Source organism: Anabas testudineus, chromosome 16 (genome assembly GCF_900324465.2).
Source record: "Anabas testudineus chromosome 16, fAnaTes1.2, whole genome shotgun sequence".
Taxonomy (NCBI): domain Eukaryota; kingdom Metazoa; phylum Chordata; class Actinopteri; order Anabantiformes; family Anabantidae; genus Anabas; species Anabas testudineus.
The window spans coordinates 8658379-8675957 of NC_046625.1; the positions used below are offsets into that span (position 1 = coordinate 8658379).

General features: G+C 40.5%; 1 protein-coding gene across 3 annotated transcripts; it reads right to left on the reverse strand.

Annotated features, from left to right (window-relative positions):
• Positions 1–1496: 1496 nt before the first annotated feature.
• On the reverse strand, positions 1497–17579 carry znf574 (zinc finger protein 574). 3 transcript variants are annotated; one of them, XM_026371697.1, is made up of 10 exons: positions 17489–17579; positions 15013–15170; positions 9086–10277; positions 8783–8997; positions 8334–8513; positions 8119–8213; positions 6300–6394; positions 4365–4513; positions 3695–3982; positions 1497–2513 (listed from the first exon to the last, which is right to left on the reverse strand). In XM_026371697.1, exons 2-10 carry the CDS (start codon positions 15166–15168, stop codon positions 1914–1916), a joined length of 2970 nt encoding a protein of 989 aa, XP_026227482.1. In that variant the 5' UTR covers positions 15169–15170; positions 17489–17579; the 3' UTR covers positions 1497–1913. The 3 variants fall into 3 exon arrangements, with proteins under 3 accessions (XP_026227482.1, XP_026227483.1, XP_026227481.1); XM_026371698.1 differs by lacking the exon at positions 17489–17579 and adding an exon at positions 17281–17369; XM_026371696.1 differs by lacking the exon at positions 17489–17579 and adding an exon at positions 15331–17272.

A 17579-nucleotide genomic window follows, 5' to 3' on the forward strand; every position in this document is an offset into this window, starting at 1 on the left:
ACATGTGTCCTTCAATACATTCTTCAAAGTACAATAGATGTATGTTATTTTTTAAAAAAATGCATGGGTTATAATGGTTATATATGTTTTCATTTTCATGATCCAATGTAGTACATCTTTCTGCATCTCTTTTCAGTGTTGTCATCCTTTTCTATATGTCAAACTACATTTGTAAATTGACCTTGAGATTAAATGTTTATCTACATTAGTATCAACATTGCAGTGTCCTTGACTAGCTGCATTACTTTTTGATATGAGTACATTACTGTATGTAAAGACACAAGTCTTTGGCAAATATACTGACATGATGTTCTGTTTAAAAGTAACACGGAGAGAAAGGGGTTCAACGATAGACTGTAAACTTTTATTTTAAATGCGTTTGTCAAGATTGATTGTGTGAAAAATCTTTTTGTTGTACTATGCTCATCACTAACCCCGAACAAAAAGCACAAAACAAAACCAAAAGGTTGAGTCAGAGCTAAGGAATAAACATAGCCAGACAATATACAGTCTTACTGTATGTGAAGTCACAGCACCATTGTGCTGCAGTCACACTGGCTGATTACATGTCTTTGTCTGTGTCTGTGTGTGTGTGTGTTTTCAGTTTAAGCGTCAGACTGCAGGTATGATAAACGGCACTCCACCAGAATCAGCTCTCCAGATTTGCTAGAAAGGGAGAAAAAACATGTATTTATCGACTGGTTGCCTGTTGATTCTCTCAGAAAAGCAATGAAAAGCAGCTAAATTCTTGGCACTGGCTTCTTTTCACTCCTCGGGAGTCCTCTATTTTCTGATATGCCTCTCACTCTGCAGAAATGCTGCCATTTCCCCGTTTCAGTTCCCTACACAATCATCAGCATTTCTCCCTCCATGACATGAAAACAAACTAAGACTGAGTGCTTCTGTGTGTGTGTGGTTTCAAACTCCCTTGTCAGCAATCACTGGGTGGGAGACAGCCATAAACTGCACTTTAGAAGCCTATAATGGGCTACTGCAGCGCTGGCAAAACTTCTATCATATTATACCTCTTCCCATTCAGACACAAATAGGATCATTATTTTTGATAACTATACAGCAAGTGCTGGATAATTTCATTACGCTAGTTGCCACTGCATAATGTTGTTCTTCAGCTAAATCATCATAAATCTCAACGTGTCCCTGTTATTATTGTATTTAATTAGTGCACACAACCAATCAATAACATAATGTCCTACAAATTATTGGAACATTAAGGCTGATCCATACAAACAATTGGACTTCATTCTGTTTTTCACCAACATTAGCGTGTATGTGACCGCGTGAGATGATACGGTTTGAAAAAGCTCTACAATGACTGGTGCCGAGTGGGACTATATATTTCTCAGAAGACCTCACATTGTTTATCAAAGCCAGATGTGGCGATTTACAGCAGGATCTATAAAGTCCATTCCATCAGATGGGATCGGGGCAATGCCCTCGTGTCATCCACTTTATAAAATGATGGACGCACACAGATGTGAAAGCTGAAGTGTTTTATTATAAAGAAAGCAAAAGACATTTCACGGGCCAACACCAGTCTTGCCCTAATAAATAGGGGCTGTAAATACACGGCTGTGTAGAAGTGAGAGCCAACTTACAATGTGTTTCTATTCAGTTAGAAAAGGGTATTTTAAGATATATTCTGTTCTCTTGAGCCAATCATCTGTAAATTTGCCTTGGTTTTATACTGTTTCAACAATGGTATGGTCATTTTCTGCACACGAAAAAGAAAACTTTATTACTTCACTGCATAGGATGTCTGTTTAAACGTGCTTAGAAGCCTATCAAACTATATACGCATAAGGTAACAACTGCACATCCTTCAGTTATATTCTTAACTAATGTTTCAGTCTTTCAAACATGTTGCTCCGTCTAAAGTCGTTTCAAATCTACCTTCATACAGTCTCCTCCACAATGAACTCAATGGCATGCTGTGGTGACTGGCATGTCTCCACCATGGTGATTTCACTTCCATCCATGGTGATAGTGGGAACAGTAATGGCCTGAGTTCCCAAAACAGAAGATGGCAGGATGACGACCTGTGAGGTTCCCTCCATGGCACTGAGCTGATCAGACGGGATCATGACAGTCTCAGTAGCTCCTTCACCGCCCTGCAGGACATAGATTGTCTGCACTGCGCCAGAATCAACTTCCCCTGTTGTGGCCAGAGAAGACAGCACCTTAGCTCCCTCTAGCACCTTCTGGACCTGGGCTGCCTCAGCTTCCTGCGCCGCCTGCTCAGCGCTATCCAGAGGCAGTTCTCCGTGTAGCCGGATGTGTTTATCCAGGTTGGAGCGAGAGCGAAAAGCAGCAGCACAGTGGGGACAGGGGTAAGGCTTCTCGCCACTGTGGGTGCGGGCGTGCTCGGTGAGACGAGCGGCTACGCTGAAACTCTTGCCACAAATCCAGCAGCAGAAAGGTCGCAGGCCGCTGTGGATTCGCTCATGGTCCTGCAGATGAGGTAGCTGACGGAATCGCTTCCCACATGTGGAGCACTAGTGGAGGGGTGGAAAAGAATGAGAATGAAAAGGGCAACATACAGTTTACAACAGTGCTAGCATACAAACTTAAGAGCAATTAAAATTTTCCTTTTTTTCCTGCAGATGCAGCACATCTGCATGAGACAGAGGAGAGGCAGAGAGAACAATAAGCTGAAGCTTATGATATCTTCAAATATCTTGTTTTGTCCAACCAACTTTCCAAGGCCCAACCACATTCAGTTTAATATCACAAGTCAATCAATAATAAATATTAATTAACTAGATGTTTGTACTTGACAAGGACAATACAAATGACCTGAGAGCATTTTGAAGCTCCCAGCTCACTATAAACATTTTAAACAATATTAATAAATAATCAAATTAACAGTTGTACTTTTTTTGCAACTCCTAGCATTTACTCTCCATTTCTCCATCTCCTCTCACCTCAACGTGAACAAAGAACTACAACTTTGACACCTAATTAACCTAAAGCCCTAAAGAATGACTTGTTGTGCTTTCCTTTGACTGCCACAGGAGATATTTAGATTGAACCTGTAATCCCTGTTTTTGCAGTTTGAGTGAAATTTCCTTTTCTGTTGACTTTGCTCTTTATGAACCCAGCAAATAAAGGTGCTTGTTCAGTAACATTGACTATATCTGATTTAAAATAAAATTCATCCCTATAACCACCTCTGTGTTCGAGGGTCAATGCTCTGTGAACCTCGTCTTCAGCATACCTGATAAATATAGCTCAAAGCTACAAACATTAAATCAATTTCTAGTCGGATCTGCTGTGATGGGCTTGGGTGGGTCTATAGTTGATGTCCTGCCTTGTCACCAGAGAAGCAGAGAAAGAGGGAGAGAGTCCCAGAATAGTAACAGACACAGAGGGGAGCTGACAGGCCCTAACTCAGTCCTGCCATTAATCACAGGTACACAGGGAGGGAGGAAACACCCGCAGGACACACACACACACACTCACTCACAAATGACCATGGTCCGGAACCAGAGAGAAGGCCACAACTATGGTTGTGACCATGGGGATGAGGCAGTGCTGGATTTAAATGTGAAATACAGGTCTTAAAGTGTTAAAGAAAACTTTGCATAAAAAGGAGGAAATATGATTCAGAAGGCTGAGAGGAACTGCCTTTTTATGCAAGCACACAAACTCCACCTCACATCACCCTGCTCCTCACCTCAAAGGGCCTCTCATCAGTATGTGTCCTCATGTGAACGTTGAAGGTGGAATTGTAGGCAAATTCTTTGAGGCAAATCTGACAGCGGAAGCGGGGTCGGTTTTTGGACTTGCTGAGTGTTCCTTGGAAATGGGCCAGCACGTGCTCCTCCAGGGCACTGTTGGAGGTAAATCGGCGGCGGCAAGGCCTCACTGGGCATTTGAGAGGTGTCTGGCCCGTGTGGGATAACCGATGAAGGTCAAGGCCCTCTTGGGTCATGCAACGATGGCCACACAGGTCACACTCAATCTGAGAGAGGAATGAAGACAGGGAAAAAGAGAGAAGAGAGGGAGACAAAGCAGAAAGTGAGCAGACGGAGAACGGCGCAGAAAGAAGGAGGTAGCAGGAGAAAAGGTTGGTGTGTTTATAGTCTAAATGTGATGTAACTGCCTCACAGTTTAAATAAAATTGGAGACCTTTGTTAGATGTCACCACCTTCTCTGTACCCCCACAGTTTCTGTCAACTTCAAATGTCAGCAATCCAATAAAGGCAAAACGACAAAAATATTTTTAAAAAGGTGAAAAGAAATTGAGTAAAAAAAAAAGGTCACGTAAAATTAAATTTTTATCCTTGTTAAAACATGTCTGAAGATTTTTAGCAATCTGTCACTGCATCAAAAAACCTCCTTACCTGTCCAGTGCATCGTCCTCGGCCCTGTCCCCGTCCACGGCCAGCATTCCTCTCTTCCTCGGTGAGAGGACAACGCTGCAGGTGGATTTCCAGCACTGACTGATTCACAAACTGGGATGAACAATTAGGACACATCGCTGGCTGCTTGTCTGCAATGGAATAGTGTCAGGTTTGAGACAGGTGGTCATATTATGTTCTCATACAACAAGCGGCCAGTGTGCCATGCTAATATCTGATGATTTGAGCTCGTTGATTGTTAAATTTGATGCCAACTATTGTGCAGTGACAGGTGGTACATACAGAAATGGCTAGTGATGGTGATGGGCAAACATTAACATGCAGCCAGTTCTTCGCTGTCAACAAACATGGGGACATTGTGACTGTGATCAGTAGTTGCTAATATGAACACTAGGTCTGTCATTACAGACAATATTCCAAACGCATGCACATACAGAGGTATGTCAGGTGCCAAAGCGAGATATAGCCTATGTATTTCCACATTTTAAATTGAATTATTACTAATAAAAACTGAATACCTACCCAGCAAATAAATATCTAAATATTTGGGACTGCACCAAAAATGTATACACAAGATTGCAAAATATTTACTAGGTCTGTACATGCCCCAGATTTTCTTCATGCTGGTTAATTATTGCTGTCACAGGTAACTGGTCATTATTGGTATTGATAAAGGTTTACCTATGATTAACAAGTCTAAACTGCTGCAGTTAAAAATCTATTGGTGGTTTAAATGATTAGTCCATTGATAGAAAATCCATTTAAATATATTTTTTAATCATTAGGTGTTGTTTTTACCAAAACTGACAGACATTTGCTAGTTCTACTTTTTATAATGTGATGATTTGCCATTTCTGTATTTATTATGATATTGGAAAAATATTTTTGGTTTTTGGACTGATGATCATACAAAACAAGACAAGGTCATCTTATTGGTATTTTTCCACATTTTATGTGTAAAATATATAAACCAATATAACTATAATCACTAAAACATTAAACAATAATAATCAATTTTAAAAATTATTAACAAATTGTCAAAATTGTTACAAATTCATTTTTCATTGATTGGCTAATCATTTCATCAACTAATCGTTTCAGCTCTAATCATCTGCCTCTTTTGGCAAAGCGAAGCGACCACGCTCTCACTGGGTTGCAAACTTGGCTGAGAAATCGCTGACACTGATGGTTCATCAGTGTGTCCATAGGTCATCATGCCAACAGCCTGCAAACTGCTAACCATCTGTACTGTCTAGCCCAGTGGGGGTGATCCACTCTGCTCCCCGTTGGGATCCTCTAATTAAACCTTTAATAAGGACAATCTCAGTCCATGGCCCTGGACTAATCAATGGATCAATCGCTTCAATCATCTTTCTCAGAGGAGCCACGTACCTCTGACCCCAGACACACGCTGACTCTTCAAGCCTAACTAATGAGGTTGCCAAGTGTCAACATGTTGACCCAATTCATTTACGTCCGCCTTCCTCCTTCATTTCAGATGGGACACAAATCAATAAAAAGTCATTGACCTAATGCATCAGAGCAACAATGCACATATAGCATGGATGAATGTTTGTAAATAACAAGACAGGTCACCCAGGCAGGCTGATTGGGACATGTATTGCTGACTTTGTTTTAATCAATAGTAATTCACTACAAGTTGTTCCAATAGGACAATCGTCATCTTTGGTAAAAACCACCAGCTCTCGTGGTTATGTTCATCACAATGACAAAGACATGGTCACATAAACAACTGATGTAATATGTGACTTGAAGAGGTGCAGAGAATAAATGCCAAAAAATACTACAGCCCTATATCACTGCTGTATGTCACTGCATCTATTTTCAGATTGCGCTCGCTAACCATACAAATATGCAGGTGAACAATTTACCCCAAAGTGAGCACTGAACTCTCACCTTGATGAGTAAGAGAGTGGAGGTCCAGGTCTTTCCTGCGCTTAAAGGCCTCTCCGCATTCGGGACAGGGAAACGGGTGGCTGGTGTGAAGCAGTCTGTTTAAACACATTAAAACAATAAGTTAACTATTTAGCATTACTTAAGCTGTAGATAATGATTATGTTGGATTTTATAACACTAACCAAATGGGAAAAAGTCAGAAACATGTCTCACAGGTACAGGAAATAATGAACATATATTAAATAATTAAAACTATGTCCTAACATAAACTATTAAAATGAAAAACAAAAATTAAACAGTGTGTGTTCTTGTTTTATTCGACCTCCCTATATATGACTTGTCTGAGCGTTACCATCATGTAGGTGCTCAGCTGTGCTTCAGGTTACACAACAGGAATTAGCTGAGTGTATAACGGCTAGAGATAAAAGAACACCAGTAAACTGGGAGGAATCAGAGTTGGGACATGAAAGACTATATTTATCCATTGCATAACATTACACTGGATATAGCCTTAGGGGAGGAGAAAAGTGTTCGGATGCTTTCACCTAATGCTGTAGCAGGCCTGCCTTCACATCACGGAGAAAAGAAAACACAGGTTTTTTGAGAATCTTCTCATAATCAGAACAAGCACAGCTGATGTTGAACATGCTCCACTAATTTTGGACTGTTTAATTCTGCAAAGTAAAAGACGTAACCACACAAGTCAGTGAAAGGATGCTAGAGGTGAGGTGTAAGGATCCATCTAAGATGCCAGGCTGTTTCTATTCCCAGTTAAATAGACGACAGAAATCAATATTTTAGAGACAGCTGACCCTGAGCCAGCTGGGAAAATTTAATTTTCAGTCAGGGTCACCTCTCCTCCTATCCAGATGTTCTTTAATGGGTAGGGGTGACACTGCATGTGCAGCATTAGGACTAGAAGTGGACACACTGACCAGAGCTGGTTCCAGCTTCTCTAATGTAAAAATGCCACATCATCATCGATATGATGAAGATGTGGAATATGTAATCTCGTTTCTCATTTTTGACCTTGGAAATAAGCAAAACAATCTTGACTGATTCTCTTCAGCAGATGACATATGAAAGCGTAAAGAAAACTTCAATTAGTATTGATTTGTGTAGTACTTGTAGCATCTTCACCAACTGATTTAAAAATAGCCAGTAAAACTAATCTAAACTGGCCCAAACATACACTCCACTGGTTGCCAGAACATGGCACCAGTTGGAATAGTCGGAATGTTAATTAAAGTCTTAAGTGTTTAATTAAAAATACATTTTTAATTTGAAGTATTAACATGCAGATTTAATAATTTTACATTGTTCACATGCTGCTGACAGAAAAGTAAAACTCACAGATCAACACTGTAAAGCTTTACATCTGTGCATTTAAACACATCCAATGTGGTAAAATAAAACACATCTGCACACTTAACATCCTCTCCTCATTGCTCAGCCAGGTAGGACAGGATCAGACTCTTCCTCTGTCCTGGGTTGTTATCGTTATCATCTTAATTTACTGGGCCTCTGTATGTCAGTGTGGCTGAGGCTTAAGGGCACCCAGAGATCTCAGTCAGTGTATTTGCTGCACGGCTTAAAGGTCTTGCTCAGTAGTCGGACACGGCTCAGATACTACCACAGCTCCTGGCGAGGAGGAGGAGGTTTATCTAAATCCTGTCCTGGGTTCTATTTGGCACCGTGATTCTAGCACACAGTAAACAGTGTTTGAAATTATTGAATATCGACAATTGCCCAACATGTTATTAATTCCACCTTTACTCCTGCAAATAAAATAAGCTAAAAACTGATAAAGTGTTGTTACTTGTGATGGTTAAGTTGATCCTCTGTATTGAATCGCGAGGGGCAGTGAGAACAAGCAAAGAGATGAGCAGCTCCTTCATTGTCCAAGGTACACACCTGCATTGTACAAGGGTCACGGTCACAAAAAATGACACTGATTGATGACATTTCTCACATCAAATATAAAAACTGAAGCCTTCACTTTGAAAACTAGGAGAAAATTAGAGAAAGTTGTACCGGTTTTCGTCCACGTTTGCGTCGAGGCTGCAGTGATGTGTGAATGCGTTGGTGTCTCTTTAGGGTTGCTGCCTGAGAGAAGTTTTTCCCACAAACGTCACAGCTGTACGGCTTGTTGCCTGTGTGGCTCATGCTGTGGCGCAGCAGGCTCTGGGAGTTAGTGAAGGACTTTGTGCACACCTTCACAGCAATATTAAGGATTAGTGCAAGAAATATTTGTACGCCATTTGACTATAACTATAATTTTCAAAGCAATTTCCACCGTGCAGAGACACTGGAGAACATGTCAAATATAATGAGACTGAAGGTTCAAATTGTGTCTGCCTCCATTTGAAATCATTACATCACATCGTCAATGTCAGCTACATGACGTAAACAACATTTACATCAAAGCAAAACATCTCTCAGACTCAAGAAAGGACATATTTTGATTAGATTTTGATTGGCACCTTGCATGTGAAGAGCTTTTCTCCGGTGTGGCTGTAGACATGGGTTCGGAGGAATACACGTCGAGTGAAGGTTTTGCCACAGTAGGGGCAAACATGGGGTAAAGGTGTACGGGCCCAGTCCTGCAGCAGCTTGGCAGGTGGAGGGTGGTTGGTGCTGTCTGAGTCTGCTGCAGTGCTGCCCTCTGATTCCTCTTTGGTACCTGAACCCTTGTTTCCTAAGAACAACACAAAACTGTTTATTAAGCACCAAACATCCTGTCACAAATGCCTTAAATGTGCTTTAAAACACTTAACCCCATTTACCGCTTAGGATCCTGATTGAGGGCCTACTTCTCTTAAGAAGGGGTGAGACGGACTCACTGGCAGAAGCAGGTGGAGAAAGTAGCCGCTTTGAGCTCTGCGGGGTATCCTGAGATTTAGAGGTGGCCGTTTCATCCCCAGTTTCAACTTCACTCGCCACCTCTGTCCCTGTTGTGAGGCGGTGCTCCCGACGGTGGTACAGGTACTGTGTGGTGTTCATAAAGCTTACACCACAATAGGAGCAACTGTGTAGTGGCTCCTTCAGGCTGTGCTTCTGTTTCCGATGGGCAGCTAGCCCTCCCTCGTCACTGAAGCTCTCGCCACACTGGGTGCACATAAACAACTCTGGCTGTGTGAAAGTGGAGGTGACACTTGTGGCGTCACAAGCACCAACCTGCTCCTGCTCCTGCTCCTGCTCCTGCTCCTGCTCATCAGACCCGTTGCTCTGAGTACAAACGTCCTCTGCTGTTGCTTCGGGAACATCTACGGCCTTTTCCTCGCCTTTCTGTCTGTGTTGCTTACGATGGTAGAGAAACAGGGTGGTGTTTAGAAAACTTTCCCCACACACAGAGCAGCGGTGTAGAGCTTCCTCAAAGCCGTGTTGGGTCTTGCGATGGGCTACCAGCTCAGACACCAGGCCAAAGCATGAACCACAGTCCACACACAGGAGCACTGGTTCAGGCTTAGGCTTTTTGTTTGCTCCCCTCTTTCTGGGAGATGAATCCTCTGCATTAGATGTTGCAGTGGCCACCTCAGAAACAGGGAGATCAGAGCTCTGAGAACACAGAACTACAACCTGCTGGCTCTCCTCCTCTGCTACAGGTTTTTCCACATCTTCTGCCTTAAGATTGTTGCAAGTTTCATTTGAGAGAGAAGGACTGTCAGGATTTAAATCTGAAGTGAAGCTCTGAGCAGAGTAGGTCTCTGGCTCTGGTAACAAATCAGGCTTTGACTTGCTCCCAGAGGCAGAATCCTGACATGTCCCTTCTTTACGGTGTTGCTGCCAAAGGTCCAGGCTCTTGAAAAGTTCATCACAGTCCCCACACTGGTAAAGGATTCTTGGCTGATCTGATGACAGTTTAGCACTGACCGCAGCCTGTTTAAGGACACTCTTAACAGGTTGCACAGAGACATGTCCTCCTTCGACCTGAATTTGTGGGACTGTAACTGTCCTTGATATATTTAATACCTGTTGCTGCAAAGATAAGAGAAAAAGAAGAAGAAAACAGTTTATTTTCAATGTTTCACCTGGTCTTTGTGTTTAAAATTTAATTATTTTAATGACTTTTTAAAAAACTTTGTTATAAATCAATTCACTGTGCAATGTTTTTTTTCCTTTTCATTCTGTCTGGCACTTGAGAAATGACAATTCAGTGCTCAGGTAGTGAGGTCAATTAGAGGAGCATGCGTTTAGAGCCAAGGTTCCTTTGAGAGCTCCGCACAGCCAAGATAAGGCCTCAGCATGGCCGATAACTATCAAAGGTTGAATCGTTCACCCCACTGGGGTTTTACATTTGCTCCCACCATCCATTTGGATGATAAAACCGGAACATCAAGGTCAAGGTTAAAGACGCCTAGAACTGCCTCAATCACAGCGGCACATGTCACACATACAGTTATAATTAATGGGCACCTTGTTTTCATCCCCACCTCCAGATGTGGTCTGGGTGATTCAATAGTAGTCTGATAGCACTTACACTTTTAATTAACAAGCATTTTCCCTTATTCAAATACAGGTCACTTGTTAATACCAAGTGTACATGAGGTCAGTATGCACAAGCTTTCACTGGCAAATTATTCTAGATATCATATTATTTGCTTTTGATTTTGCAGCTAATTGTGTTTTCTATGTTATCCTGTAAAGAACTGAACTGATGGTGTTGTGAGCATTATTTCATTTTTTTGTTCTACTAATTATATTACATGCTTTTGTCTCCTACTAATCACAATTAGCAGAATTTACAGCATTTTAAGGCTAACAGTACTAAATATTTCATGAGCAAATATCTGATAAGAAAGGTTAGAAATTTTCTTAAAACATTATGTCACAGGTGAGGAACAAGTTAGTTTCCTTAAATCGAGCCTGTAATGAGCAAAAAGTCTATGTGATCGGTCAAAATCAGTTCAAAACATTGAACTCACCAGTAAACTACAAAGTAAATTATCTTGTGTACGACATGTAACATCTTTTCTTTTCAGTCTAGTGAACCAAGGACATTAACCCAAGGAACATAAAGTACTTTAAAAACTGTATTATTCCTGCACATGCACTGTAACACATCAAGGCTCAAAGTCACTACATTTTACTCCACAGCTTTAGCATGAACCGGACTGGCAACGTGCCCAGATATGGCACCAGAAAAACACCCCACAAACAAGAATCAGCTGATCTCTGGATCTACACTGGAGACACATTTGAACATTATTAAAAACACAAAGAAGGTGTCAGTGGAAGGTGTTGCATAGAAACAGCCACGTTAAAACCAAATAGGACTCGCTCACTTGGAAAAATAAGAAACCCAGATGAGAAGAGTATTAAGAGTTTAAATAAAGGCCTACACCTTGATATGCACACTGGTCTTAATGTCTGGTTCCTCTGACGAGTGCACAGGTGCACCATGCATGAAAAACCTTGGATAGCCTCAAAGTGGATGCTATGAACCTTTTCATTTAATTTTTCACACCGATTTATCTGATGAATAGTTTTTGACCTTTATCTTTCTCATTTACGAACTTCAATGAAAACATCTGACCTGTGTGATAAGTGCTCATGATCTAATTTTTGGTTCATTACAAATTACTCCACAGCTGCTGTGCATAGTTGTATTCAGACAAAACGCAGCCAGATAAAGTACCCAAAATTATAATGGTCTATGTACTGTTGGTTGTTGATGAACCTTCAGCAGAGGATGAGATACACTTCCATATGGTGAATGGCTGGGGCCAACACACTTCCTGCAGGCTTTGTCTGCACTTCCATTTAACTACCACTACTACACTGAACATTTGGACTTACTTGCATACAGAAAACAAAGTCTTAACTTACAGGGTCCACATTTCAACTCTAGATAATGGGCCAGAATTTGACCTAATTAATTAAATTTTAGTGGACCGTATTTGGGAGACACTCCTATAAATATTAGATCTCAAAACATTGTTTAATACACACACATTATTATAATCTAGCTAATGAAGCAGGGATGTTTTCAGCTTATTACATAGTAAGGGAGCCATAAGGTACGCAGGTTTGATAGTGTTTCTCCAGCTGATGCATCTATGAGAAGGATGTGTGATCCATCACAAGAAACGGTGGCACTGACTGATGCATTTCTCATGCTCCTCTTCCCGCTGGCGACTCAGGATGCAATCTGTCTGTCATGAGTGTCACTGTGCTTTATGGACGCGTGGTGAAGACTGTAAAGATGAAAGTCTGGGTACACGCTCAGACAGCCATGCCCTACTGCTAAACGAGGGCCAATGCTTTTGACCCTGGGGCCTTTCTGAATCTGTCATGGTAAAGGCAAAAGAAAAAAGTGCCAGTCCCCTCAAGACTCAGCTCAATGTGTCAAAGTTAAACAGTAAAAACCGGCCCCATTAAGCAACTTTCAAACTCTGCAATTCGGATATAGTCGTCAGAAGACTCCGAAGAGTTCTGCATTTCAATGAAATGCATCCAAAAAGAACATATTCTAAGCAGGACACATAATGTAAAAAAGACTGAATACAATGCATTATGCAATAATCCACAAGGGCTCTCAAATCCACTATGAGCCAAACAACAGAAATACAACTGAATTTAAATATGGAGGAATAGATTTAGTGCACAGAGGGAAACCACTAAACAATGACACAGATTGTAGAGCTCACCCATAGAAGCAAAACGGTAGTCTTGTCACAAAAGACAAAACAAAAATGTTCTTTTTTCAGCCTCTTGAAAACAAGTTGTTCATTATTACTGGAGCATGAGGAACATTCTGGTGATTCAGCTGGCCTCGATGGAAACCATGTAAATATGAAATCCTGGACCTCGATCTGGACTGTGACCTTTATCACATGTGCTCCTCTTGAGCTGTCTTTACTGTTGTAATCAACTGTGATTTAATCCACAAATGAAAAATGACTGAAGACACAGTTATAGAAAATGCTGCACTGGCTTATATTCATTTTAAGACTCTTGTTAATTAAAAGGTGAAAAATATAAACCATAAGACCAAACCAACCTCTTTGTTATGCAGGTCTACAGATATTAACATAGATCAAATGAGAAAAAACAAAAAAACATTAAACGTGCCGTTTGTTTTGTAATGTAAAGCCTGATTTATATATCCAGTGCTATGTAAGTTCATTTTTAGCTCTGACACATTTTTGCCTGGTACACTTATTTGCCTTGGCAGTGACTTATTACTCTGATAAACAATGTGCTAATGTGTTATTTTGGCATTACTCTAGAAAGAAAGCAGGTGCAGGTAGCACTTAAGCACTTAAGCAATTAGAAATAAATTACTGAATAATATGCCAGCCTTACAGCACAGCCACTTCCTATTAATTGTAATAGGGGGAAAAAATGTACAGAAGAGTACAGAGTACAGTTAGGGGCTCATCTCCTATTTTTTGTAAAGATATAATCATATCTAGATCCACATGACTATATTTAGATTTAGTTGTATTTTAAGAAATGTATTTGTATTTTTGCTGGTGCATGTGGAAATAGGATCCCCAAATGGGTTTACATTAGGTGAAGTCTATATACAGTCACTAGTGTAAGTGTTTCCAGTGTGTTGGTTTTCTAAATACATTATGGTGATGTATGTGTAATGATGTAATGAAATGTGATTGGATCTTCAATTAAATCCCCAAAATCAATAAATACAATATTTCTGAGCTGATAAAAGACAAAAATCAAGATATTTTATGGCCTTGGACACACATGCAAAGTGACGGTGGAAAACGCCACCAATGTCACTAAAATGTTACCAGTTCATGTCCATCTGAGACCTTTGATGCATGTCACGTCCCCATTCTCCCAATGGGAAACTTCTTCCTGAACGTTATGCAGGTCTAATCTTCAGCTAAATGAACCACTTGCCTAACGGCATTGCTGACAACATTTCAACCAGTTATTAAAACACTGTTGCTGTTGCTTTTCCACCATATGTATGTTTAGTGGGTGTGTTCAAAAAAGTTTAGTTTGTGTTTTGTCCGTTTAGAAATATTGTTTCTGTTCATATTTGTGACTTTGGTGAAGATCAGATCACATTTCATGACCCATTTATGCAGAAAACCAGAAAAGGGTCTTCATTGCCTCACAGGTTTGTTTAATCCACATATTTATATACAGTGCACTGTGTTTCTCATGAATGAGTATTACTGTCACACAATGCACTAAAAAGAGAAAGAAAACAGTGACTAGCAAAGAGAGAAAACTACAAAAACTGTCCAAAGTGACAGTTCCCTTGCCTGTTTGTTATTTGTACAATCTCAATGAGAAAATGAATCACATGAATTAACAATTACACTGCAAAATGACAGTACCCGTTCCTAATAATCACTACCACTATCTAACACAAAATACCTACTGATCACTCTACAATAAAATATGTCAGTGTGCCCCTAAAGCAGATATTAATACACAGGAAAGCCTTGAAGAGAGTCAGTAAATCATTACAAACAACTCAATGTTAAGCGCTTTGATGAAGGTCACTGTTACTATGATGAGTGGCAGAGCATTGTCAATTTATGACTAAGTTATACTTGTCACTTCAATGTCATTTTCGAGATATGATTCAAAGACTTTCATGCACTCACACAGCTGGTCATTACATGCCCCACTGTCACAATGTTGATGTTATCGGGTTATATTCTTGGACTCAAAACACTTGGGCACAATCACATGACAAAAAGGAGAAAATTATGATTGTGCCAGTATTTACCCGAGTCTGCAGCACTGGAACTGAGACAGGAGTGGTTCCAGATGTGTCCAGCTGTTCATCCTCAGCAGTGCACGTCAATTGGTGCTTAAGAACCTCTTCCAGAGTGTTGAACTCCTGGTAGCAGGGGAAGCACATATACACTGACGAACTCTCCATGGCTGCCAAGGGATTAGAAATCAAAAACATTTCATAAGAGGCGCAGTAATGCAAAACTGATTTAGATAAAGGTGCAACAGTTCACAAAACTCAACATGCTTTGAATATCAAAGTAATATCATAACGTGAGCCTCATACAAATGCATAGCCACAGTGCATTACATTTGAAGTTAGGTTGTGAACATTGCCCTCTCCTGATGAAAAGAAGTGCCTGCATATATTATCATGACAGCAGCTTGGACTCAAGTGCCAGGAGGCTAACTCTGGGGTTGCCAAGATGAGTCACCATGTGCTGAGCCTGGACTAATTGTTATTTTGACCATGCAGGTTGCAGCTCAGGTAGAGATCCTGCCAAGTCTTTCTCCCTCTTTGTCATTTCATGAGCTGAGCTGACATTTAGCTCCAACATCAATTAGATATGTGCTGTAATTGGACCCACTGCAAGTGCAGTCTAGCTCATGCTGCTGCTGAATGTAACTATAATCAAAACACAATCACTGCAATCTTTCCCACTCACTAGATACCAATCAGACTTCATACTGCACCAGCAAAGCTCTATTTTAAACATAGTCCTTTCCAAATAAAAGAATACCACTGATAGACATACATCAAATACCTCTGAAAGGTCCACTCACACACCTGTTAGTTTAGCATTTTAAATGCCACACAAGATTACACTCACACAGGAATACATGATTTATTTGTTGGGGACATTTTTCCACTACAGATTTATTTAGAATTTACATTAAAGGGTCAGTGTTATTGTAATAACATAACAAGTCATCCAAAGCAAGTGTAGCTCAGTGGTGTGTTTTAACAGTCTTTAGTCAATAATTGGGGTCTATAACTCAAAAGAATAAGCTTGACGGGGCATCCTCTATATTTGATTGTTTGTTTTTGTTTTTATTTATTTCATGGGCGTGCCACACGTTATTTAAATAGCCAATTATGTCATAACAAATATTACCCAATAACATAAAATGTCCTACTGACCCCTGCTTAGATGATATTTTGCTCTTCCTGCTACAAAGAACGGTACAGATACAAGTCAATTGGTTTGTTCAAAAGTGTGACACCTCAATTTGGCGAACTTTCAAGAACTAAAATAATTTTGTTTCTATTTAGCAAATTACTTTCAGCAATGCGTGTCATCAAAATGCTTCCAGATAAATGCTTTGTCTTAAGGTAAATGCTTTTACCTTTCCTTAGATTTCCTTAAAATCTCAGGAAAGGTGTCAACATAGAAAACGATTGTATTGTATTGTTCAAATATCATAAAACAGTGGCAAACACTCATCATTACCACAACTGTCTTTGTCCTTTTCACAGAAAACTAGCAAGTATTCACATTAAAGTGGGCAGCTCTTCATTGCTTAACCAATTATGAAATAATACAGTTTCTGTCATTGGCCTAAGCATCGATTCACTCACCTACTCTTACTCTATCTGAGGAAATAAAGACATATTTTGTTTTGCAGGGGTCAACAAGAACTCAAGGTTGGTTTCTGAGTTTTGCTCAGAGGCACCCCAGGTGAATAATTCAGCTATTAAAAGTATTATGGCAATTCACCAGCAATACTATCATTCTCTACACTAAGCTATTATTAGTGGGTCAGGGGGACACAACAGTTGTCTACAGATCATAAATGTATCCCATTATATAAGATGACCTAACGCTTTGCCATAAAGTTGACGTTACTTAAAAACGAGTGTTTACTGCAGAGACAGTGTCAGTCCGCTGTTGACTTATGAGTGAGGAAAATACTAATCATTAGTAATTCATGAACTCGCCAATATCAGGCTTCAGTGCCAGTTTTAATGGTGGTCTGGTCCGAGTTAACCCGCACGGTAGCCCCAGGACTAGCCAAAACTGTTAGTGGCTAACTAGCTACGTTAGCTATCTCTGAACAGCAACGTGACTGAGCTGCTAACAAACAACGATGGCCATCTTTCTGTTAGCAACATGGCTAACGTCTCCTGTCGTTGTCGCTAGCTCTCTTGCTAGCCCAGAATTTAATAAAACAATAACGATATCGTCTCCTGATAGCGGGCGTCGAAGCTAGAACAGCTAGCAACTAAACCCGGTTTACCACCTGGACCAGTGTTGCTTACTTTCTGGTACCAAGGAGAAGAAGAAGAAATGACCGAAGGGGGAAGGCGGGATGCGCTTCTTCGGTGGTATAATGGCGGCGACAGACTAAAAGTTAACATTAGCTGTCTCCCCCCGTCGAAATCCGCCATACATGAATATGGTTGTGTATAAGACCACCAAAAAAGTAGCTTTAGTTCAAATTAGTACAACTGATTGAACAAAACTCACCACACTCAGACGTTAGCAGTCGAGGAAATAGGACAACTTCAGTTTCTTCTGCATGTTAGAAGGCTCGATCTGATTGGCTGCAGCGGCCAGT